The sequence below is a fragment of the Mobula birostris genome, chromosome 20, assembly GCF_030028105.1.
Source record: "Mobula birostris isolate sMobBir1 chromosome 20, sMobBir1.hap1, whole genome shotgun sequence".
Taxonomy (NCBI): Eukaryota; Metazoa; Chordata; class Chondrichthyes; order Myliobatiformes; family Myliobatidae; genus Mobula; species Mobula birostris.
The window spans coordinates 26,030,932-26,058,385 of record NC_092389.1 but is presented as its reverse complement, the minus strand read 5'-3'; the positions used below and the strand labels follow the sequence as shown (position 1 = coordinate 26,058,385).

Here is a 27,454-nt window from a genome sequence, read left to right as displayed (position 1 = left end):
TTTAATGTTTACTCAACTTGTGCTCAAATTCATTGCAAATCAAAACTATTGTTGATACTAGAAATCTGAAAACAAAACAGAAATTGTTAGAAAACCTCATCATTCAGGGGGAAGGAGAAATATTTCAGGCCTAACACTGGAAAAGAGCAAAAACTATTTAGCTACTCAGTGGGTGGAGTGGAGGTTTGATGAGGGTGAGGCAATCTAGTTAACAGATTAATGAATTCAATTAAAAAGAAAGAAAGAGGGAGAATGAGAGATAATTGACAAAGCAACATGTGAAAGCTGAGGAACACAAGTCAAAGCTGTTGCTGACCAAACAGAATAAAAACTGAAAATTTTGTAAACACTTGTGTGTTTACAATATCATGGCTAACACGGGCACAGTTTTAAGGTGCTTGGAAGTAGGTACAGAGGAGATGTCAGGGGTGAGATTTTTACGCAGAGGACGGTGAGGGGGTGGAATGGGCTGCCGGTGACGGTGGTGGAGGCAGAAATGATAGGGTCTTTTAAGAGACTCCTGGACAGGTACATGCAGCTCAGCAAAATAGAGGGCTATGGGTAACCCTGGGTAACTTCTAAGGTAAGGACATGTTCGGCACAGCTTTGTGGGCCGAGGGGCCTGTATTGTGTTGTAGCTTTTCTATGTTTCTACACTCAGCAGGTCAGGCAGCATCCATGGAAAGAGAAACAGCGCAAATGCCTCAACTTAAAGACCTTCCATCAGAATTGGGGAAAAAGAAGACCTCATGATTCTGACTTAGTGCAGAGAAACACATACACCTCTTAGGCAATCCTTTGGGATCAAGAATGATGTACTTCCACTCTGATATTGTAGGCTCTAAGCTGAGCGGAGGCCAGTGTTGGTGGATATAGGTGGACAGTTTATGAGATAGTGCACTCCTTCCAATGTTTTTTTTCCAGGAGGTCTATGCTCATCTGGCAAATGACCTTGAGGTTCTAAGTGCCATCCTGAATGCTCCTTCTCCACTCAGAGTGGTCCTATGCCAGAGGTTCCTACAGCATAGCTGGGGATATTGAATATTTTATCAGGAAGAAAAGAGAAACACAGCAGGTACAGTTTAAGCAACTGGGATTAAGGTGGTTACTTAAGGAATATAGAGGGTGTAGGACAGAACCCAAGAACAAAAAAACTAGGAAGGCAAAAAGGGGTTGTGAAATATCCTTGGCAAATAGGGCTAAGAAAGATCTCAAGACATTCTATGAGTGTATTGGAAGCACGAGGGTAGTTAGGGAAAGAATGGGTCCCCTCAGGAAAAAAAGGCATAATCTAAGTGTGGAGCCCGGGGATGTAGGGGAAGTCCTAAATTAGTACTTTTCATCTGTATTCACCAAAAAAAAGGACTTGGAAGCTAGTGATTTCAAGAGAAAAAGAAGAAGAAGAAAGCCCTTAACTCCGAGTGGAGTCATCAGGACGCCATCATGATGGCGTTTTTTTTAGCAGGCTTTCTTATTTTTACGAGGTCGAGCTAGCAACTCAGCATGGATGGAAAGCGTGCAAGGGAGCCAGCTGGATTCGAACTCGGGAGCCTTCGCTCCGAAGTCCGGCGCCGATGCCACTATGCCACCAGCCGGCCTGATTTCAAGAAGAGGGATGTAGATAATCTGGAATAGGCTGAGCTGTAAGATGTTATGGGGTGCAGAAGGGTTGATAAATCCAGAACCAGATGGCTACTGGTTGCTAATGGAAGCAAGGGAGAAGATAGCTGATGCCCAGACGGAGGTATCTTCGTTAGCCATAAAAGACTGAAGGATCGTTAATGTTGTTCCTCAGGAGTAACATTACTTTCTACTGCCTCTACTTCCTCAGGAGATTGCGGAGATTCAGTACAACACCTAAAACTTTGACAAACTTCTACCGGTGTGTGGTGGAGAGTATACTGACTGGCTGTATCGCAGCCTGCTATGGAAACACCAATGACTTTGAATGGAATATCCTACAAAAAGTAGTGGATTCGGCCCAGTACATCACTGGTAAAGCCCTTCCAACCACTGAGCACATCTACATGAAATTTTGTCATAGGAAAGCAGCATCTACCATCAGAGATCCCCACCACCCAGGTCAGGCTCTCTTCTCACTGCTGCCATCTGATAGAAGGTACAAGAGCCCCAGGACTCACACCACCAACTTCAAGAACAGTTACTACTCCTCAACCATCAGGCTCTTGAACAAAAGGGGAACTACACTCAACTTCACTTGCCCTATCATTGAAATATTCCCACAACCAATTAACTCACTTTGAGGACTCTTTAGCTCATTATCTCATGTCATCGTTTTTTTTGCTATTTACGTATTTATAATTACATTTGCACAGTTTGTTGTCTTCTGCGCTCTAGTTACTATTCTATAGATTTACTGAGTATGCCCACAAGAAGATGAATCTCAGGGTTTTATACGGTGAAATATATGTACTTTGATAATAAAATTGACTTTGAGCTTTGAAGTTCACTGAAGAAGAGGAGTAGAGGGATAAAAGGCAACTACAGGCCAGTGAGCTTTCCATCAACGGTAGGGAAATTAGGTTGTAGATAGAGAGAAAGATGGTCGAAGTCTACAGCACGATAAAGTTGGGTGGAACTTTCTTGGACGAAACTTAATCCCAACCAGTATTGGGTAATCCAAGAAAGGACATTTACAGTTAAAGGTAGGGCACTAAGGAATGTTAATGAATCCACAGTTCTCTCAAAGTGGCAACACATGTCGATAAGGTGTTGATGAGGGATAATACACCATTGGTCGGAGCAGAGCTGGGATATACTGTTTAGACCATACTTGGGGAGTATTGCACATTGGATGGATGTTGTTGCACTGAAGAGAATGCAGAGGAGGTTCACTAGGATGTTGCCTGGATAAGAGACATAGAGAAGATAGCCGGAGTTAATTTCCGATGGCTGGTTAGCCAAAACAAGAGGGCATGGGTTAAGGTGAAAGGAGGAATTTTAAAGGAGATTTGAGGGTAAGTTTTTTTTTAATATGGAGAGTGGTTGATACCAGGAACTTATTGGGTGGTAATTCTCTACCAAAGGAGGTGTAAGGTGATTTTTCCCTCTGCTAGCCTGTAGGTCATCCTTGGGCAAGGTGTGGTCCCTGCTTAGCTGCCTGATCAGGGTCATGTGAAGCCAAGGGAGCAGGTCGTATGAGCAGCCAGTGCATATCACAAGTTCTGGTATTGCAACCACTGACACCAGGCTGACAATCTCTGAACAGTATTGGTAATAGCTGGGGTCCCGTGTCTTGTAAAGACACAGCCCAGAAGGCAGCAATGGCAAACCACTTCTGTAGAAAATTTTGCCAAGAACAATCATGATCGTGGAAAGACCATGATCACCTACATCACATAACAATCAAATTGCTAGAGAGGTGGTGGAATTAGAATCAATCACTGTTTTTAAGAACAATTTAAACAGGTAAATTAGAGGAGAACAGTGTGGGTAAATGGGATTGGTGTGTGTAAGCAAGATAGTCAGCATCAATATGTGGGTTGAAGGGCCTATTTCTGTGCTGTACAACTCGGGGCTGCTTTGATAGCTACGTGAACAGCTAAGTGATAGCTGGCAGTTCCCAAGGAGCCAAATACGGGCATCTATCTCCAAACTTAGTAAAGGAATTGGAGAAATCTGAAAGGTAGAGGATGAAGGAAGGATGTTTAAAGCTTTTCACTAATTACTATAACACAGGCAACTGTAGTACACAGGAAGATCCCACAAACAGCAATGAAATAAATAGCCAGATAGTGTGCGTATGATTTGTCATTGGCTGGTAATTGTCAGATCAGATGTCGGCAGAGTTCCATGGTCTTCTCTAAAATCTCTACCTAACACCTTTGATAATGCAGCCATGGCTCAGCACCTAGCTAAGGGAGAAGGAGCTAGGATTTCATTAATGCAAATTCTATGACAGCAGTGAGTCTCTATGAATATACTGTATGCCATTTCTATACAAGAGGATATTGATTGTTTCAGTGTGAATATATGGTGCCTCTATATCAGTCTGACACTGATATTAGTTGCTTGGTGCAAATTTATATCATCTCTATATCAATGGAGCGTGCCAATGTCAATCAGAATGAAGATAACTCAGCATCTCCTGGTGAGAAAACCTCCACAATTTCTACATTTGGTAACGTAAATCTACAATAAATGGGAAAATACAATTTCTTCAGGCCTGAACCCTTGCTGTTTAAGTACTTGCTTGTTTTCCTGTTTCAATTAATTTGTTAATAATGTTTGGTTTCTTGAAATAAAATAGGAAGTATTAAGAAAATAGTATCAGATATGGGTTGGTCTACGTAATGAAACAGATCAAGAGTCTCTGGACATCACCAAGGAATGGCCTTTACTTTGAGTGATATTAATGAACATACATAATTACATGGGCACTTTTTATAGATACTGAGGCAAAATGAGCTCCAGCTACTCTGTGACTCTGTATTTCTAATTTCAAATGCGCTTCAGTGGCAGATTGTCTCTTTCTCTGAACTCAGTCACATGACCTCCACTAGAACCCCCTGAATCACTCTGACCTGATGAGGCTGTCTCCCAGAGGACCATTAATTCATAGTCATCTCAGAAACTGCCTGACAGCTCTAATTTTTTCTGGGCAAACAGCCACAGCAGCAATAAAATGATGCTATTACCCGCACAGGGACAAGGAGGATGCATTAACCCCATGACTCCAGGACAATGAAAGCACAAAAACATTAAATATTTCACTCCCAACAGATTTCAGCATCAATTTTTAAATAAATGTTCAGTATGACCACAAGCTTTTATAACTAATGTATGCTTGGCCTCTGGTTTACCTCTGCAGCGAATGCAACTCTATTGCATGAATGTTGGCTTGGCTTTGCAGCTGATATAGTGAAGGGCAGCCATTTTGTACACCAGTGTAGTGAAAGATTCAACACAAGACGGTGTCTTATTTTAGCTCTATGAAACACTGATAAAAGGATTTCACCATATGCTGAATATTAAATCCCCTGTTTACGAAACAACATCCCTCTTGAGGCTCTCTATGGCTTTCTGTAGAAAAATATAAGGTAAGTGTCCTGTGTTAATGCAACCTTGTGATCTTGATGATCAGTACTCGCGGCTTAACTCAATTTAAACTAATCTGAAGCTGAAATCAAATTCAATAAAGGGGAGGGGTTTGCAGAAGACATGAGAGCAATGTCAAGAGAATTTCATTCTCAGAAATCTTAGCTCAGAGCTAAAGGTGATCCCATTAGCGAATATAACAGAAAAAATAAGACTGTACTTCATTTTTACTAAGAAAACTATGCCTGAAGTGACTTTTGTTCTAATTTTCAACATTGAAACTATTCAGTAAAAATGTAAATCAAATTTTTAGGTTAGGTTTCAGGCTCAAAATGAGGATTTACAAATCTCGTAGATTTATCTGGAACATAACCATAAAGACTGAAATAAGAAATAGTAGCAGGAGTTGGCCATTTGGCCCTTCATGTGTGTCCTGCCACTCAATAAGATTGTGGCTGAGCTCTTACTTTCCTGCACTACTGTAATTCCATATCCTTTCATTTCCTTACTACCAAAGTATCTCCCAGTCTCTTGAATATACTGACTGTCTGAGCCTCAACAGCTCCCTAGGGTAGAGAATAATAAATATTCAACACCCTTTCATTCCTATCCTGAATGGCTGATTTCTAATTTGAGTTTGTGATCTCCGGGGGGAAACACAAACTCTGCGTCTATTTTGTAAAACTCCAAAGAATTGTAAATGTTTTTTTTTTCTGAGATTACCTGCCATTCTGCTATAGATTTAAGAGGATTTATGAACCCCAGAATTTCTCATCATAAAACCAACCCAGCAACACAAGAACCAATCTGGTGATCTCTGCTGTGTTCCTTCCATCTTTTTGAGGTAGGGAGACCAAATCTGGGAGGTTAGTTGGCCACTGTAAATTTTCCCCACTGTGACAGTGGTAGAATTTAGTGGGAGTTAACAGGAACATCGGTGGAATAAAAGAAAAGAATTAGTATAGAATATGCTAATAGGTTAGTACAGATGGATAATTAATGGTTGGTGTAGGCTCAATGGGCTGAAGGCCTCGTTCTATACTGTATGACCCCATGACCCTCTGATATTCCAGATGCACTTGAACTGGGGCAGCCATTCATAAACTCTGCTCTTGGACTCAAACTCCCTTACAACAAAGTGCTCAAACTTTTAGTCACATTTTTTCACATTATATTCCATCTATCAGTGCCTTGCTCATTCCGTTAGCTTGTTAATATCTTCCTGAAGATTCACTGCATTCTCTTCACAGCCAATACTGCTGCTGGCAGCAGACTTAGACATGTTACATATAATTCCCCCTCACCCCAAACTCTGATAAACATTTGCAAATTGGTTTATTATTGAGGAAAATGTTGCAATGTACAGTGATAAACGTGATTGGCACACTGTCCATACAGGTCAATTCATGACAAAAGTGCATGAGTTAGTACAAGTTAAAACAATAACAGAGTTCAGAATAAAGTGTTATAAGTGCAGTGCCGGTAGACAGAAACCTGCAAAGTCACAAGAGTCCATCTTATCATGCAAGGCTTTATAACAGTGGGATGGAAGCTGCCCTATGAACAATTGAGGTCCATCAATAATCCCTGGGGACTCCATTAGTCACAGCTTCTAAATCCAAAAATGACCCATAGATTCCTCTTCTGTTTTACAACTTCTAACTAATCATCACCAATATATTACCTCTAATACCATACGCACTTATTTTGTTAATAATGTCTTGTGTGGCACCTTCTTGAATTAACATTCTAAATATACATAGACAGTACGAGAGGCTGGGATTGAACCCAGATCACTAAATCTGTGAGGCAATAACTTTAATAATGATGACACTGAGCCACCCTTCAGCCCAATGTGTCTAATCTGACTATCATGCACCCATTTATACTAATTCTACAGAGATTCCAGTCCATCAGGTGATGGATTTTAGCAAATTGCTTAACAAGGTTCCAAGTGGTAGACTGACCCAAAATGCTAAATCCTGTGTGACCCAGCGGAAAATAGGATCTAAATTTGTCATAGTCACTGGGGATTTCAATGGGGTTCCACAGGATTCAGTGCTAGCTCCTTGTTAGTCATGATTTATTTTAGTAACTTGACATTAAACATTGGAGTCACACTCTATCTAGGATTATTTTATTCAGATTTCATGAATAAAATAAAATTTATGAGGGGATTATGTGTAACATAGCCAAGACTGATGATAGTGGCAGTGCTGGCTGTGTGGAGAATGCAGAGCAGCTCATCCAAAATAGCTGTGTGGTTGAGATTAAACTAAAAAACTGCAGATTACAGGGAGATATCAATAGATTAATAAGGTGTTAAAAAGTGACAGATAAAATTCAATTTAGAGATGAGTAGGGCAATGTACTCAGAGGGGGAAACAAGGCAAGGGAACATCGTAAATGATCAGATACTTGGAAGTGTAAAGGAACAGACAGATCTTGGAGTATATCCCCCAAACTTTTAGAGATGGTAGGGCAGGTAGATAACATGTTTCAAAAGGCAATGTAATATTGTCTTTCTCCATGATAAAGCTTATAAGACCAGGAGCGATCAAGCTAGAATTGTATACAATATCTTTGTTAGTCAATAGCCAGCCACCATATTAGAGGGAAGATATGACTTCTCTAGAGAGGAAGCAAAAAAGACTGAGTTAGATGTCATGTTTTCATATGATGGAGTGGCCAAGTTGAGGCTATTCAGAAGCAGAGACCACTAAGCAAATTTTTATTTGTCTTGTATAAAATTAGGGGAAATCTGAAAAGACTGAATAGGAAGAACTTATTTATCTATAACTTAAGGGCCATAGATTTAGTCTTTGTTTTATACGGCTTACAGAGGTGTTGATGGGGAGAAAATCCACCCAGATGATAATGTGGATCTAGAGTTGAATGATTGAAAGGGAGTCCGAGGCAGAAAGAAACCCCTACCACTTTTCAGCAGATATAAGACATTTGACTGAAAGGCTTCTTTCCGTGTTGTACCTGTTCTCTGATTCGGAGCAGAAATCTGTCCTCCACCATTTCAATTAAATCATGACCAATCAATATTTTAATTCTTGGTCCCACACTCGATCTATAACCGTTCAATACCTCTACCGATTAAAAATTTATCAATTTCAATTGTAAAAAGTTCAAGTGATCAAGATATGGAGTATTTGTATATATAAGTAAGTCATGTGGTAATTAGAGAATATTATAATCTAAAGTGAAATAAATGATGTAAATATAAATATATGATGTAAGCACCATGTATAGCAAATTCTTTTTTTGGATTGGAATAATGTAAATGCCCTTGCACATATTTCCTGTGTGCATCAAAAAAACTGTTGCTGTAATTAAAATTCACTGGACCTCCAGCAGTACTCAAGGTCCATCCCAATCGACATTACATTAGGTAAAGTTAAAACAAAAACAAAACAGTAGAAATAAAATTAGGAAAATAAATCAAAGTGGTGTCTTAAGAGCAAATATATACACATATGATATGAACCCTGGGGAAACTTCACGGCTGCAAGAAACAGGCAAAAATAAAATAGAAATAAAACAAGCCTGTAGGTTCAATGTTCCTGCCTCAGGCCAAGTCCATTTTGCATGGGTCCCATGAGTTCAGATCAAAGGGAGATAAGGCGAGCTCCAGGCGGTTACTTTTGACTGTGAAGAAATGGCAGTGGTGGTTGGAGCCCATTTCTTGAAGCAAAATATGATGTAAGAAAGACAAATAAGGTAAATAGGGAACAAGCTGAGAGTGTAAATGAACTCACCCAGGATTGAGTACTACAGTGTTGCTATTGTGGGAAAACAGACAAAATGGTGGTTCAGGCACAAATTGGTTTCATTGTCTGCCTTAGAAGGAGTGTCATTAGTTCACATCCCAAGATGGAGAGAATTATTTATTTTTTTTATTGAGCGCGGAGTCGGCCCTTCAAGCTGCATTGTCCAGCAACCTCTGATTTAATCTGAGTCTAATCATGGGACAATTTACAATGATCAAATAATCTACCAACCAGTACATCTAGTTTTAAGGTCAATAACATTGTTAAACAAGAAGGAAGGTGCTGAAATGTGTGGTGAAGGAAAGGGAGAAGGTGTTAATGGCAATCAAGTCTGAAGTGGATACATATCACTAGAACATGTATTCATGTATATGTAATATGCACAGTGGATTCTGATCCATCAGTTAATTGGGGCAGCCGCTTATTTGGGACAACTTTTAAAGAACAAAAAAACTAATTGAGAAAATAGCTGGGATTCTCTTTGTTTATTTGGGACCCTATGCCACTTAATTGGGACAGGAGACTACGGCTGGACAGTTTCTAACTTACATCCGTCATGTGAACTTGTGTGGCCGTTAGAAACTACATTGTAGAAACACAGAAACATTGAAAAATAGGTGGAGTAGGCCATTCAGCCCTTCGAGCCTGCACCGCCATTCAGTATGATCATGGCTGATCATCCAACTCAGAACCCTGTACCTGCCTTCTCTCCATACCCCCTGATCCCTTTAGCCACAAGGGCCATATCTAACTCCCTCTTAAATATAGCCAATGAACTGGCCTTAACTGTTTCCTGTGGCAGAGAATTCCACAGATTCACCACTTTCTGTGTGAAGAAGTTTTTCCTCATCTCGGTCCTAAAAGGCTTCCCCTTTATCCTCAAACTGTGACCCCTCGTTCTGGACTTCCCCAACATCGGGAACAATCTTCCTGCATCTAGCCTGTCCAATCCCTTTAGAATTTTATACGTTTCAATAAGATCCCCCCTCAATCTTCTAAAAAATGTGCTTAGAGCGAACAGTTTTTAAATAGCATCAGTTGCATGTTTGTGTTCAAAGAGCAGTGTTTTTTTGTCATTGATAGTTGGCGGGTATCAAGACGCAAGACAATTTAGAATTGTTTTGCTCATTGTGGTTTCAAGCATTCAGGCTTGGACATGTCAGAAATGGCTGGGAGTGAAAATGAAACGACTTCACTACTCCAACAAGTTAGCAACTACAAAGAATTTGAAGGCATCGACAATCAACTTGAATGTGACAATGAAAATGAAGATTTGGAAGATGTAATCAATGAAAGTATTGTATAAAGGCAGTGCATTATCTGAAGTAGGCGTCTGCGTTAATTATGTTCACTTAGAGTCAACTAAAACAACATGGCAGCATGTTGGTTATCCGTTGTATCAGACGATGATAGTGAAACCTATGCAGGAGAGCTTTTAAAGTGGAAAAGCCATTGCACTGGGACAATTCCACTCTCTCATCCTCAGAAGTCTGGGTGCAGAGGTACAAGCAGTCATCACAAGCTGGAATCACCCTTGGTTTCAGTGGATGACAATGACTCCTTCTGTGCCTTATGAAACCCTTTGCTCTCCAAGAAGCACTGCAGAACCACCTCCTTAGCCGTTGGATCTCACTGTTGATCACTTCCGCCCAGTCCGCCAGAGCTGACATCACATGCTAGGACAGGCATGTCCCTACTTCACCAGGGTATGAGGCCCGCCAGCTACCCTTAGCTGGTTTAGCCCACATGTCAAAGCAGTGTACCGGGGTGCAGCCGCTGTCACATGCAAACAGCTACTTGGACCCACAGGTGAGAGCTGAATGTCTTGTGGGGATCACAGGTGAGTGAGCTGTCCCAGAATGGACATGACAAGCCCCTTCATTACCCCACACACCCTCCGTCGATAACTATTAGGAACTAATAAACAGTTTTATAGTATTGTAGTAGCATTGGTAGTGTTCTAATTTATTCTGTATTTCATTTAAATAAAAACAGTAATTTGTTACTCAGTTAAACGGTAGTTTGTCTTTTTTACAACATTTTAACTATTTCCATGAAACTTCAGCTAATTGGGGCAGCTGTGTAATTGGGCCAAAATGTACTGGTCCCAATGTGTCCCAATTATCTAGAGTCCACTGTACCCACTTTTGGAGTGGATATTTATGGCTCCAGATTTCACCATCTGCAGTCCCTAATGACCTAATGGTCTTGACCTGGAACATCTATCGTCCATTTCCCTTCATATATGCTCCCTGACCTGCTAAGTTCCTCCAGTGCTTTTTGTGTTGTCACAGATTCTAGTGAGTACGCATCCACACGCATCAGCTTCAAACTCTATTTCTCCTACTCCTTCATTGCAACTTTCAATACCTGCATGAACGGGCATACTTGAGTGGTGTCACAGCAACAACCTGGCACTCAATGTCAGTAAGACGAAAGAGATGATTGTGGACTTCAGGAAGGGTAAGATGAGGGAACACACACCAATCCTCATAGAGGGATCAGAAGTTTAGAGAGTGAGCAACCTCAAGTTCCTGGGTGCCAAGATCTCTGAGGATAAAACCTGATCCCAAAATATCTATGCAGCTATAAAGAAGGCAAGACAGCAGCTATATTTCATTCGGAGTTTGAAGAGATTTGATTGGTCAATACTCGGAAACATCTACAGATGTACCATGGAGAGCATTCTGACAGGCTGCACCACTGTCTGGTATGGGGGGGGGGGGCGCAGGGTGGCTACTGCACAGGGCCGAAGGAAGCTACAGAAAGTATTAAAGTTAGTCAGCTCCATCTGGGGTACCAGCTTCTGTGGTAGTCAAAACATCTTCAAGGAGCAGTGCCTCAGAAAGGTGATATCCATTATTAAGGACCCCCATCACCCAGGACATGCCCTTTTCTCATTGTTACCGTCAGGAAGCAGGCACAGAAGCCTGAAGGCTCAATGATTGAGGAACAGCTGCTTCCCCTCTCCCATATGATTCCTAAATGGACATTGAACCCATGAACATTACCTCACTTTTATTTCAATATATATGATTTCTGTTTTGCATGATTTTTAATCTATTCAACATATATATATATATATATTTACTGTAATTGATTGATTGATTGAACTGATCTTCTTTCTATATTATCATGTATTGCATTGAACTGCTGCTGCTAAGTTAACAAATTTCATGACACCTGCTGGTGATAATAAACCTGATTCTGATTCAGCACCTTCCTTCTCGTTGAACAATGTTATTGGCATTAAAAATTATCTCCATTTTCCCTGTCTCGGGACGTCAACAATTAACATTCTGTTATATGCCTTTAAGACAGACCACAGCACCTGTTTGTGTTTCAATCACATATTCACTACTGGTAGCTACAGAGTAACTAAATGTCCCACTTTTATTGGGGCAGTCGCATACTTAAGATACGTGTATCATAGGTAGTGTGGTGGGCTGGAGATGCGTCTCTACCAAAGGAGGTGTAAGGCACTCCTTTCCTCCATAGATTGCAGGTCACTCTTGGACAAGGTGCAGCAACTGCTTAGCCCCTTGATCAGGGTCATTTGAAGCCATGAGAGCAGCTGGTGCATATCCTGGTTATGCGACTACTGACGTCAGGCAGACAATCTCTGAAGAGCATTGATAATGGCTGGGGTCACCCGTCTTGTAAAGACACTGTCCAGAAGAAGGCAATGGCAAACCACTTCTGTAGAAGAACTTGCCAGAAGCAAATATGGTCATAGAAAGATCATGATTGCCCACATCAAACAACATGGCACATAACGAAAGAACAATATCATAGATGCCCCAATTTTTCTTCAGGTGAAGCAAATGTTTTTGTAATAGAACATTTTTCCAAAAGTTTGTAAGACAAAGCCTACAGTATAAGAGGGTGAATAGGAAGACCTCAATGCAATTGCAACAACAGCAGCAGCAGCAGCAGTCAGTTTTATAACCAGTGAGGGGACTCAGCAAATCACTTTGTGCTTGAACACGGTTCAAGATTGCTTCAGCAAGCAAGTCTTTTACTTCTGTTTCTGTCACAGCCATCTGCCCTCACTGAGTGGTTGGGAGCTTAAACTTTTGATAATAAGAACTTGGCAGGAGTGAGGCCACATATCCAGATGGGTCAGGACCCAGAAGAGGAATGGGTGTACAGAGAAAACATGGCCAGGAAAACAGCATCAACTACATCATAGGAAAAGGCCTCCCCACCATTGAGCACATCTACAAGGAGTGCTGCCACAGGAAAGCAGCAACCATCGCCAAGGACTCCCACCATCCAGGCCATGCTCTCTTCTTGCCATCGGGAAGGGGGTACAGGAGCCTTAGGTCCCACACCACCAGGTTAACCAACAGTTACTACCCTTCAACCACCAGGCTGCTGAACCAATGTGGATAACTTCACTCGCCTCAACGCTGATGTGAATCCACAACCTATGGACTCACTTTCAAGGACTCTACAGCTCATGTTCTCAGTATTATCTATTGTCTTACTTATTATTATTATTATTTGTATTTGCACAATTGCTCTTCCTTTGTACATTAGTTGTTTGTCAGTCTTTGTTCTTCATTGATTCTATTGTATTGTATTCTATTGAGCTTGAAGACTCGTACGGCCAGATTGGGAAACAGCTTCTTTCCAACTGTGATAAGACTGCTGAACGGATCCTGACCCGGATCTGGGCCGTACCTTCCAAATATCCGGACCTGCCGCTCGTTTTTTTTTTTGCACTACCTTACTTTCCATTTTCTATTTTCTATTTATGATTTATAATTTAAATTTTTAATATCTACTATCGATTTGTAATCCAGGGAGCGCGAAGTGCAGAATCAAATATCGCTGTGATGATTGTACGCTCTAGTATCAATTATTTGGCGACAATAAAGTGAAGTAAAGTAAGGTATTTCTTTGTTCTAATGTGAAAGCCCACAAGAAAATGAATCTCAGGGTAATAAATGGTGACATATACTCAGAGGCCACTTTATCAGTACATCTGTACACTTACTCGTTAATGCAAATTCCTAATCAGCCAATCATGTGGCAGCAACTCAATGCATGCAGACATGGTCAAGAAGTTTAGTTGTTGTTCAAACCAAACAACAGAATGGAGCGGAAATGTGATCTTAGTGACTTTGACTGTGGAATGATTGTTGTTGCCAGGCAGGGTGGTTTGAGTACCCTCAGGAACAGCTAAGGAGGGGAGTGGATCTAATGATATTACTCATTATTTTGGACATCTGTTGGTCCTTTCTGTTTCAAACCTTGTGTCTCCATTTTGATGGCATTACTCTTTTGGGAAACTGCATGGCGCTGATGGGGTGCAGGGAAATGAAAAGAAAAGGGCCCCTGTCCGTGTGTGTGTGTGTGTGTGTGTGTGTGTGTCTGTGTCTGTCTTAGGGTATGGGCCGGGGGGGACTGGGGAAGGTGATGGAGAATGCCAGAGAGTGATAAACTGCATACCTGCTACTACGCTGCACCATTACAAATGACTCTCTGTATGGTGATCAGCACTCAGGCAGAAGAACCTGGATCTTCCTGCTGTTGGATGAGGACTTTGCTCTGTCATGTTCGTGTGGTATCGAATGGTCATGATATGTTAAGAGAAGCCACACACAGAAAGCATCCACTCTATTATACTAAGCACAGGGTTTGCAGCCTTTGTTAACAATGCACAATGTCACAAAAGTGTGTGTGTTCTTTTAACAAGGAAACTCAGGATAGAATGTTGAAAGAAGACAGACATGTTATTGCTGACATCATCACTGTAATTTATCAAATATGTGGAGGAAACAAGCAGAGGAACCCAATGTGAGCAGAGGGAGAATGTGGAAACCAGACCGTTCTGAAGGTCAGGATTGATCCAGGGTGGCTGGAGCAGTGTGGCGGCATCTCTCCTCATCACATCACCGTGCTTACAACTGCTCACAAACAGCAGCTTATTGTTTTCCAATTGAGAGCTCACTGTGAAGAGCATCACAGTTTATCTGTCTTTGTTATTTATAGCTTTTAGAGTCCCAGAGTCATTGAAAGTACAGTACAGAAACAGGCACTTCGGCCCATCTAGTACATGCTGAGCCATTTAAACTGTCTAGTCCCATCAACCTGCACTCAAACCATAGCTCTCATGCCTCTGCCATCCATGTACCTATCCAGACTTCTCTTAAACATTGAAATCGAGCTACACGTGCATCACTTGTGCTGGCAGCTCATTCCACACTCTCACAACCCTCTGAATGAAGAAGGTTCCCCCCATATTTCCTTTAAGCTGTTCACCTTTCACCCTTAAATCATGACTGCTAGTTGTAATCCCACCCAACCTCAGGGGAAAGAGCTTGCTGCATTTACCCTATCTATACCCCCCATAATGTTGCGTACCTCTATCATATCTCCTCTCAATCTTCTATATTCTAAGTAATAAAGTCCTAACCTATTCAATAAATTCCACTGCATTTCTTTATTTTCCTCTAAATGCCTGCAAGAAAACGAATCTCAAGGTAGTATAGGGTGACATGTACTGTATGTACTTTGATAATGAATTTACATTGAACTTTGAATAGAAATGTTTATACTTGTGGACTTGGGTAGAATAATTAAAAGACTTCTGCTGATTTGAGAGCCTCAAAAATTCTAAATTGCTAAAACACAGCAGCACATGATTCATATCTTTTGGACAAGCACAAGACTGAAGTTTGTTTATGTTTGAGGGACCGAAGCCATATTTGCTATTGCAAGAGAAGTGCACGACATTATTGAATGACCCTTGGACCAAACTGTGGTCTGCTTCTGCTTGTAAACAAACAACCATCTTTCAGAAGTCACTGAAGGCGATTGAGAAAAATAAATGGAGACTACTGCAAGTCTGCTCTTCTGTGTGCAATGACAGAGAAGCCCAGTGGATCATTCCTCACATCAGACACATAAACATTCCTGCAATGTTTGGTCGAGGGTGGGCATTCTACAAAGCTGTTGAGATTGTGTGGCATACTGATGCACCTAGTGGAGCGTCTGCCTTTTGGTGCCTGAGGCCTGGGTTCAATTCTGACCTTCAGTGTTCCCTATGTGGAGTTTGCCTATTCTCTCTGTGGCCATGTGTGTTTCCACTGAGAACTCCAGTTTTCTCCATATCTCAAAGACAAGTTGGTTAATTGGTCACTGTAAATTGGCCTTAGTGTGTGAGTGAGTGGTAGAATCTGTGGGGAATTGATGAGAAAGTGCAGAGAATAAAAGAAATGGGATTGCTATAGAAGTTGTGTAAATGGTGGCTCTGGTTGGTGTGGTCTCAGTGGGCTGTATGGCTATTTCTGTGCTATATGACTCTGTAACTATTCTCTATAATTGTGAGTTTATGAAAGGCAGCCTTTGAGTACACAAAACAGCTCAAACGAGTCTTGCAGAAGAATGTGCTATTAACAGATTGATGTACAAAACAACTTTACCTCTTGCTAAACATGACCTGCCACCTTAAGTTCAATAGGGGATACTTCCAGCATCTGCAGAATCTCTTGTGTCTCTGAAAAGAGATGCATCGTCTTTTTCGTGACAAAAGGCACCCTGGTTCCAATACTCTCTTGAAACGCACTGGGGCCCCATTAGGTCTGCATCCTTGAAACTTACTGGGTTGACTGAAAAGTGCTTCGTCCTTCTCAAAAAATGTGAACTAAAAGGGTGTCCAGGTGTTACTGGGAATAATATCCAATAGTCAGCAATGTCCGCCAGCTTGGCACAACAAAAGTCCTGAGTGTGCTGGATTAACAGCGTTTATTTCTGTAACGGGACTATTCCTGGGAACTAGCATGAACCTGATGGCTGAGTAAACACCTCTGTGTTTTTATACCGTACACACTCTCTTCACTGGAAAAGTCACTGCTCAGTTTATCTACAATGGAGGTTATTTTGTTTTGTGTGGATAAGTTTTGACTTTGATTGCAGTCTTCTATGATAAACTGCTGAAAGACAAACAGACCTCACAAAAGAGGGCTTCAAAAGAAAGCACTGCCCCACAGACAGATCAGTAAGAGGACAGGCCTCTCAAAAGATCAATAGCTTCTTTATTGTAAATGCTGCCCGATTTTATTTTGTTAGTAATATTATAATAATTAGCAGAGTCTTTTCTTTTTCAAGGTGGATGGAAAGTTTGTGCTTCACTCTCATACATGTTTTTTAGCCATTTCACAATGCCATCACTAGGTGGGTGTGTGTTTGGTTATTCAGTCCGAGTAGACCTTCTCTGTTTTAAAAGTCAGTGCCCCATATAAAGTCAATAGAAAAGTGATCACTTGGCACAAATATCTCATTTGCAGAGGTAGTTCAGAGGTTGGAAGAACACTTTAACTCACAGCTGTTTGACAAAGCCGACAGCTATAAACAGGGCAGAAACAACAGTAAATAGTTTTACTCTGTCTACGTGCAGAGGCACCTGGAGAAACGCTACACAATCCACAACCCTGCCTTTCAGGTGAAAAGATGAACTGGCTTGATCTATTCCTGAGGTAAGTGAATCGATACATCTATTGAAAGCAAACCTTGAGGACATGACATTTTTCTCTTTAAAGAATGCTGCAACACTTCACCTGGTTGTCTGATACACGGCATATTGTGGAATCTTGCTATGCTTAAACCACAGATGTAATAAGAATAAAAGAACATAAGAGTATGAGTAGGCCACTTGGCCCCTCATGCATGTCCCATGATTCAGCACAACCATGACTGATATGCCCCAGGCCTCATTGCCTTGCTTCACCAATTCCCTATAACCCTTATTTCCCTGATCTTTCAAAAACAAATCCATCCTTTCTTTAAATACCCCCAATGATTTAACCTCTACAGCTCTCCAGTGTGGAGAAATCCAGGGATTCACTACCTTCTTTAAGACAATGTTCCTACATACCTCTGTTTTAAATAACTGCTCCATAATCATGTAACTACAATGTTTCCAAGTTCAGGATTCTCGCAGTAATGAAAACATCTTGACATATACCCTGACATGCTCCCCAGAGACCTTATGTATTTCTGATCATTCTTTATTCATCTAAATTTGAGTCAATCTTTGTTGGTCTGTCTCTAGTGCTAGTAAAATAAAGGGACCCGAATTGTACTTGGTATTCCAACTTCAACCTTTCAACAGCAACTGAACTTTATAAATATTTTATTAGCTTTGATGCACAGGAAAGGTACTAAATGAATGAAGTTCCCTCTTTTAAACTGTAATTATTGCTGATAATTAAAGTGGTTCAGAGATGTGGAAATAAGTGATTCCATTTGATTTGTAAACATTCAAGATGTGATAATGGATCATAGATTTGATTGCCACTTAGGATTCAGATGTCTGTGAACATTAACAATGGTTCCATATATCATTTTGATGGGCAGTACACGAGCAGGAATCTGAATTGTGGGGTTTTTTTTTCTGTGATCCCAATGAGTCACTTTTCAGATTATAGCCAACAGAGAATTTTTTTGCTTCTCAAGACTTCTGAACACTTGTGTGTTTGATCTCTTGAGCCCTGGTGCCAAGCAAATAGCTTCTTCCTCAATGTCAACAAGACAAAGGAGATGGTTATCAACTTCAGAAGAACCCGTACTGCTCACGCCCCTCTTTTATGTTGGCAGCACAGCAGTGGAAACTGTGAGCAGTTTCAAACCCCTGGGAGTCCACATCTCGCAAACCTCTCGTGGGTCCAGAGCACATCTTACACAGTCAAGAAAGCTCACCAATGGCTCTTCTTTCTGAGGAGGCTGAAGAGAGCTGGACTATGCACACCCATACTCAGGACCTTTTACAGATATGCAGTGGAAAGCATCCTAACATATTGCATCACTGTACGGTACGGAAACTGTACTCTGGTGGACAGGAGGGTTCTGCAATGGGCATTCAAAACTGCCCAATCCATCACTGGCACCAGCCTATCCACCATCAAGGACATAAATACAGAAAGGTGCAAGGAATAGGCCAGCAATATCATGAAGGATCCCACCTATCCTGCTTATGGACTGTTTGACCCACTCTTATCAAGGAAGAGGCTATGCAGTATCCATGTATGGACCACTAGACTCAAAACAGTCCCTTCTCCCAAGCCATCAGGGTGATCAACACTTCTACCCATTGATCCACCCCACCACCACATACACATCACCTCTTGTCACTTTATGTATATACAATCAGTCTATGCACATAAGTTACTTGTACATCATGTTTTATGGGATTGCTTTCATATTTATTATGTTTTTTGTGTGATTTTTATGCTTATTGTGCTTTCCTACGCTACATCAGACCTGGAGTAACATTAATTTCATTCTCCTTTACACTCGTGCACTAAAGAATGACAATAAGCTATCTTAAGTCATAAATCTTGAGTTACACCCAAGAAGCTCAATATAGAACATGGAACACGGATCAGTATTGAACAGGAACAGGCCTTTTGGTCTATGATGATGTGCCAAACTAATTGATCTAGTACTTAAATATAACCAGGTGACCATTGAATATCATTTTTTATTATTAAAGTGCACTTATGTATTCACCTTGGTAATGCTAAAATAGCTGCCTGTGCCTTTAAGAGAAAACAGTGATGTCATTTTGCATGGGTGGAGTAGAACGAAGTTGCCATATTCCAGTAAGGACGACGTTCCAATGCTTTTCCCAGGTTTGGTGAGGAAAGGTGAATAATATTTGATAATATCCATGTAAATTTGTTTATACTTGTTTGTAAATCTAGAATATCAGTAACTTGACGTGTTTTACATGTGGATGCTTTAGATTCTCGCGAGTAAATTGATCAGCGCTGGATAGCCTGATTGTGACATTCCTTAATTGGCCTACTAGGGTAGTCTTTTTAGTAATTCAACTACAAGCAATATATTGTAGAAGTTTATTTGTCTTCTTTATTGTTTCATGACCAAATGTGAATGTAACAGAGTAATGTGAATGCGTTAATCTCTGTTCACGTAGCCTGAGTGAGGAGAACTCATTTCAAGGTCTAGCCTATGTGTTTGGAAGTTAAACCCATGCGTGCCAAATGTTAGTACATCTCTCAGTTAAGATGAGATGTATTTATTCATATTTTCGATGTTCTGTATAAGGTACAGGTTTGGTGGGATTCTAATGTTGTCGATATTGTTTTTTTAGAATTGCCGCTACGGTATTGGTTTTGTATATTTTATACTTTTTTGTTTTAGTTACTTTCATACTGCATACGTAACAAGGGTGTAGTCCGAAGTTAAACTGAGACTGTAATAGCTGGAACTGTTTTTTTAACTTATTTTGTCATTTTTATTTTGATACCCTCTTTCTGCAATACAACATCTAAAATAGATAAAGGAATTTAAGACCCGAGAAAGTATTTGTTGTCCTGTGTGTGTATTTTACTCCAGGCTACATAAAAGTGCAAACTAAGACCTTCTTCCCACACAGTGTCCATATCCCTCCATTTTCTGCACATTCATGTACCTATCTAAGAGGCTCTTAAACTCCTCTATTGTTTTTGCCTCCACCAGCACACTGGGCAACACATTCCAGGCATCCACCACTATCTGTGTAAAAAAAACTTGCCCTCCATAGCTCCTTTCAACTTTCCCTCTTTTCACCTTAAATGAATGTCCTCTGGTATTAGAAACTTCAACCCTAGGAAAAAAAAGATACTAGCTGTCTACTCTTTCTATGTCTCTCGTATTCATATAAACTTCTATCTTGAAGTAACTTGCAGGATCAGTGCCTCCTCCTATGACTAGGTAACCAGCAGCCTATCAGGCTGCCATTTAGGGGGCCCCCCCCATGGTACCCTGTCTTATTATTTCTCATTTGCCTTGGACACTCACCTTTTTTGTCATTCAATCTCCCATGAAGTCATTCAACAGACCTGGTAGAACAGGCCAACATTTGATAAAACATTGCCTGGAATAATTAAAAGTCCACCATGCTGTGCTCCCTACATTTTAAAAACATTTTAAAAAACTACATTAAAAAAGAATAGCTTTTATTCGATTGTTCAGATGCAAGCTTTGGCAAAACCAGCAATTATTGGCCATCTCTGGGAAAGAGAAAGGTGCTACTTAAATGCAAGTTTTTCTGTTTTAGATCATTCACTTGCACTGGTTAAGTGCTTTCTTCCCAGATGGACCGTCAACAATGCATTCTGGGGAAGGGAAATGGTGTCAAAACATTTTAAATGATTGGCATCTCCTTGACAATGACATACAAATGTGTGTTTACTGGAATTTAAAGTTTGTTAAATTACAGAAAAATTTGCCTATAATTTTCCATCTCCTAATTTTAGTATGAGGAACTAAATATGCTATTGACAAAGTCAATGACCTGAAACATTCACAGCTTTTTTCTCCACACATATGCTACCCAGCCTGCTGGATATTTCCATCATGTTCTATTTTATGCAGTTCTTTGTTTCAGTGGAGCATTCAAGTATGCAAAGTACAAAACAGCGAAAATGTTTCACAAAAAAGTTTTCCAGCAAGCAGAATTAATGACAGAACAGTAACCTGTCCCTTCAAGGGCTGATGCAATGTTGTGTTCTGGCAATGACCTGGTCCTACCTGTACATTGGTAATCTGCAGCGTCCCGTTATCCAGCATGCTGATGCGAGGGTCATTACCCAGGATCCTCTGTCCATCCTTGAGCCAGTGCACACTGGGAAGGGGGTTCCCGATCACATGACATGGGAGCTGTGCCGTAGATTCAACGCCAAGTGTTTGGTTAGCGGGGCCCTGGCGGATGATGGGTGGAATTCGATCTGAGGAGACTGAAACAGAAGTGGACAGTGAAGATGTGCTGGGGTTTTGTAAAGATGGTGCTATTGAGCAATGGTGAATTATTCCAACTAAGCAATACATTACAAAGAGGGCTAAACTGCTGTCCATTGTATTACACAGAGGGCTAAAGTGTGTTATACAGGAGCTGTATGGACTGCAAATGTATCATACTGCAAAATAAAATTGAAAGAACAATGCATATGAGATATAAGAGCTGATTTACAACAAGAAGCCAAATTTATGAAGCACCTTCCATAGCTTAAAACTTCCCTGGATGCTTTACAAGAGCATTATAATCATAGAACCATGCAGTCATACAGCATAGGAACAGGTCCTTCAGCTCACCACGTTAACCAGCAAGTACCCATCTACATTGATCCCATTTTGCAGCAGCACTGTAGCGAACCGGCTAGTGTAATGGTATTAGAGTCGTCGACCCAGGTTCAATTCCTGCCGCTGTCTGTAAAGAGTTTGCACGTTCTCCCCATGTCCACGCGGGTTTCCTCCGGGTGCTTCCAAAGACATCCAGTGTAGGCTTGTAACTAATTTGGTCATGTGGGTGTAGCTGGGTGGCGCAGGTTTGAGCCCGAAGGGCCTGTTACTGTGCTGTACCTCGAAATAAAAAAAAATCTACAGCAGATGCTTAGTCACTGATGTGCTTTAAAGAATATTTTAAAGTAAGAATGAGAGCAGTACAGATAAACTAGCGGGACTGCAAAGTCTTAGGCTCTTGACAATTGAATGCACAGCAGCCAAACATGGAGGGAGGAGATTCGGGCATGACCAGGACTCGGAGAAAAGCAGAATCTTTGGAAAGCTTACAGCGGAAGGTTGCAGGAATAGGGAAGGCTGAGGCCACAGAGGGAATTGGAAAGTAGGATGTGAATTTGAAAATGAAAGGGGATAGGTGCCAGATGATTTAGAGGATTAGAGGGGATCTGGTGTGCAGTCTGGAAGGTACTGGCTGAGAAAGTGGAGGAGGCAGAGACTCTGGCACAGTGAAGACTCATCTGGATGAGTATTTGAATTGCCAAGGCTCAGCAGGCTGCAGACCAAGTGCTGGAAAATGGGATTAATAGAGATGGGAACGAGGCTGGATGGCTCTGTAACTCTATGAGCTTGGACAAGGGGGGAACAGGACGTTGCAAGTTAGGATGTAGGCAGTGGAACCACAGGAGACTGGACAGGCAAAGGAACAGGAATACTGGGAAGGAACTAATGTGTGGATGAGGCTTCCAGCAGTTGCTAAGCTGAGGCAAGAGTGGTTTGTGCTGAGGTAATTGCCGAAACAGGCAGCCTTTACGATGTCACCTCAGGGTCAAGGTCCACATTGTTCAGACGTTTGCCGGGAGAAGGGGTGGACTCAGTGTGTAAGGAATGGAGTTAGTGGCAGGGACTGGATACAATGGTTTCACTTCCCTGAACACTTACATACAGTAGAGAGAGTTCTGTGGCAGTACTGGATGTGGGATCAGCAGTGCGAGAATTCAGAGAAAGCTACGAGGCGAAGAGAGGAGGCAGTGAACTAGGGCTCACTGTCAACAGGTGTCAACTGATGCTATATATTCAGGGATGGCAGACAGAGGAAGGAATAAGGTGGACTCGGGGAAGAACCTTGGGGGTTACAGTGCAGTCTCGGAGAAAGAAGCTGATTCTCTGGTTTAGTCTGGACAGAGGGAAGGTATGGAGTCATTAACAAGCCCAGTAATTGCAAGAAGTTAGTAAGGATGAGGAAGCCAAACAATAAGGTGAAAAATCATAAGGAGGTAGATTATAAGGTCAAGAATCTAATTTATTATACTAGAGAACTATTTAATCATCTTATAATATAACAGCAGGGTAGAAGCTGTCCTTGAGCCTGCTGGTATGTGCTTTCAGGTTTGCACCGTGGGAGGAAGGATGATTATTCAGCAGGTTTGTTGGATTCAGATTGGAGAGGGAGGGGTGGCTGGAGATGTATCTCACTGCCAAGATAAATGGAGTGTAACCAGGCAGCCGTCCTAGTGTTCTGCATTATGTAGACAAGCAGTACTGAGAGAATGCTGGGTCTCAGAGCAGCCACAGAACTAAATGAACCGTACATCACACGACAAAAGGGGAGATTGGGCAACAAACTGACTCTGTGGCCAGCAGATTCAACTTGTCAGCCCAAGGCAACTGTTCAGCAGTGGGACTGCGTCTGATGAGACTGAGGGGAACCGGACAGACCACTCCCTCCCCAGATCACCATTTCACCATCAGGTTAAGGAACAGAGAGATAGACTGGTTTATTCGCATGGTGAGGTTTATTCGCATGGTGAAGGTACTGAAACTTGATCCCTTCCACACAACAAGATACTCTGACCCTCGTACAATAACTAAACAGTAGATTAGCAGTGAACATTAATTGACTGACCTGATAGTATGTGAACTTGTTTCCACAGGGAGCCAGGCCGTCTTCAGGGCTCAAACATGTGTTTCAATTCAAGCACACCTCCCAACCCTCGCACTAAACACTGCCACATTTTTCAGTTATTGCAGGATCACAGCTTTGTGCCAAATGAATCAAGGTCTTTCTTCCAGTTTTAATTAAAAAGTGACCATTCAAGGCTTCAGAACAAGTAATTTTATTTGAGATTTAATTGGATTCTCCATTTGTTGCTTATTAGATTATTTTAACTGAGATCCTTGATGGGTCTTTCAGTACAATAAGGTTTGGTGATGCTGAACAATTATTCTGATTCACCGGATGGATTTGGGAATGGTGTGGTACAATTTTGGGACTGCGGAGGTTGAAACGTCAGCTACATTCTTGTGAGTCTGAATACATATTGAGGACAGTGTCAGGTTTAGCTGTGATCCTGCAATAGCTGAAAAACGTGGTAGCGTTTAGTGACAGGGCTCATTTGGAATCATAGAGTCATACAGAATTCAATCAGGCTTTTTGGTCCACAAAGTCTATGCTAACCATCAAGCGCCCATTTATATTGATCCAATAACAATCCCACTTTTGTCCCATCAACTTCCCCAAACACTACCATTCACTTACGCCCATGGGCTGATTTACACTGGACAACTAGTCCACCAATTCACACATCTTTGGTTTTAGGAGGAAACTGAAGCAGTCAGGGGGAATCTTGCAGGATTACAGAGCAAGTGTGTAAACTCTACACAGACAGCACTGAAGGTTAGGATTGCACCCGAATCACTGGAGCTCTGAGCCACTCTACCACTGAGCCACAGATAATTCACTTTGAACACTTGCACCATTGCCATTCTACTCCACTGAAGAGGAAGAGATAACAAAACACATTCGAGTTATGGAGCGGGGTTGAGCAAGTTGGGACTCCATTCATTGGAGCGTAGGAGATTAAGGGGTCATCTTATTTATAAAATCATGGGGGGATAGAGAGGATGAAAGTGCATAATCTTTCCCAGGGTTGGGGAAGCAAGAACTAGAGGGAATAAATTGAAAATGAGAGGGGAGGGATTTAAAAGGAACCTGAGGGGCAATTTTTTTCACTCAAAGTGTGGTCAGTGCATGAAATAAGCTGCCAGTGGGAATAGTTGAGGCAGATGTATTAACAACAATTAAAAGGTGCTTGGGCAGGTACGTGGATAGGAAGGGTTTGGAGGGATATGGGCCAAATGGGACAAACACAGGTGGGGATCTTGGGTGCCATGGACCAGTTGAACCAAAGAGCCTGTTCCTATCCTGCATGACTCTGTAAAATAAAACATTCTTCGCCTGGAAATAGGACTGAGACATTTTCAGTGCACTAGATGGGTGCTGAGTTCAACACTAAGGCCAGAGATCAGAAAAATTCAGGGCAACAGATTGAGGGAATCTGTGAACTAGATATCTGAAGCCATGGTTTTCACAGTGGATACCAGCACCAACTTATCCTATAAAAATTTCATGGAAGGATTTTTCAAACATAAAGTGACATTGCAAAGGAGACACCTTTAAAACCATGTACCCTTGGTTTTGGGGTGAGCTTCAATATGCATTAATTATGAAAATCTTAGTTTGCAACATTAGTATCCAATTTCTGTCATTGGCTGATCTGTAATATGTGCTGCAATGATGTCATTGTGTGTGAAATATGACATGGAAATAAACCCCGTTAAGGTGAAATGCTTTAAGAGTGCCTATTCCAATTTCCCAAGAAATGGGATTACCACTCACAATGTATAAAAAATATGTGAATCAGTTTTTGTTCATTTTACCTTCAAAACAAGTGCAAATGGGTTCATACCCCAATACAGAAGCAGAAGCGTGGTCCCATTGGGCATGAGAGATGGGTGAATATGTGTGTGGTTGTCACAGTTTCTTTGGAGAGTGGTGATCAGTAGAAAAATGAATGATGTGAAGCCTGGATTACAGCTCCATCCTTTTACCTGGCACTACCTGCTTTGCAGCCCAACTTAAGAAGCTGAGGACCTTACATGTGAGGGCAATACCTTTGTTGCAGGCTTGTCTCCACTGGGCAAAGACCAGGGTTTGATACCTTGACTTTAACCAGACTAAACTTACCAATACGTTCTTGGGGTATAACTGTTGTACTGTTCCTGAAGTGCTGAGGCAGGAAACAGTAACAGTGCAATGGCTTCCATAACTTAACATATTAACTTTTTTTTTCCTTTTCATAAATCTAGAAAAGCTCATACAGTCAATTCTCATTTTTCTTACCAACCTACTTACCTTCATATTCCACTTTCTCTTTCCTTAATAATGCCTTGGTCCTCCTATGCTAAATTCTAGATATTTTCCAGTCTTCAGCTTTATTTTGGGGGGGGGGGTCAAAGTTATAAGCTTTTTTATATTTTAATTTTATTTACAGACCTTCCGGCCTATCGAGTTTGTGCTGCCCAATTGTGATCAATTAACTTACCAACCCATACACCTTTGGGATGTGGGAGGAAACTGGAGCACTTAAAGGGAGCCCACATGATCACTGGGAGAACGTACAAACTATTTAGAGACGGTGGCGGAATTGAACCCAGGTCCCTGGTGCTGTATGCTAATTGCTACACCCCAATTATTTTCATTTGATCTAATAATATCCGTATCTTTTCTGTGCAGCTGTGGCTGGACCACAGCTTTTTTTTTGGTGGCTTTTCCTTAAGGGGATACTTTTTTTTTGTAAACTGCATTAATGTCCTTAAAAAAAGCCATTATTTGTTTACTGTCATACATCCCAATGCAATTTCCTGATCTACCACTGCTAAATCACATTTCATATCTTAGTAGTCTGCATTATGACTGAAGTAAATCACTTTCAATTTTTATATAAGATTTATTCATATTATGAATACTACTCCCTAAAGACCCTTTAACTACCAGATCATCAATTAAACCTTTCTCATTACACAACACCAGGTCTAACACAGCCTGTTCCCTTGACACTGATCTGAGAAACTACTCCATAAATTGACCCTTTTCACTATTACTACTAATTTAGTTTTCTCAGTTTATGTGAAGATTAAACCCCCCCCAACCCCGATTACTGTATTTCCCTTATTACACAGAACTCTAATATTCCGATTTATACTCAGTCCCACATTATAACTATTAAAGTTTTTATATATATATATATCCATAAATTATCTTGAGATTCATTTTCTTGCAGGCATTTACAGGAAACAAAGTACAATAGAATTTTTCCAAAAATCTATACATAAACAGACAAAGACTGACAAACAACCAAAGTACGATATAAGACAATCTCCACAAATAAAAATAATACTGAGACCATGAGTTGAAGAGTCCTTTGTAGTGAGTCTGTAGGTCATAGAATCAATTCAGAGTCATGGTTATTGAAGTTATCCATGCTGGTTTAGGAGCCTTGTGGTTGTAAGGTATTAACTGTTCCTGA

The 27,454-nt window shown here is 41.1% G+C and overlaps 1 protein-coding gene across 5 annotated transcripts in view; it reads right to left on the bottom strand.

Moving 5' to 3' along the window:
• Positions 1 to 27,454, bottom strand: part of robo3 (roundabout, axon guidance receptor, homolog 3 (Drosophila)) — a 345,220-nt gene that overhangs the window by 106,501 nt on the left and 211,265 nt on the right. For all 5 annotated transcript variants that reach the window (XM_072238366.1, XM_072238370.1, XM_072238367.1 and 2 more), the window contains exon 9: positions 21,381 to 21,586. In XM_072238366.1, coding sequence (XP_072094467.1) covers positions 21,381 to 21,586 — 206 coding nt within the window. The remainder of the gene's footprint in view (positions 1 to 21,380; positions 21,587 to 27,454) is intronic.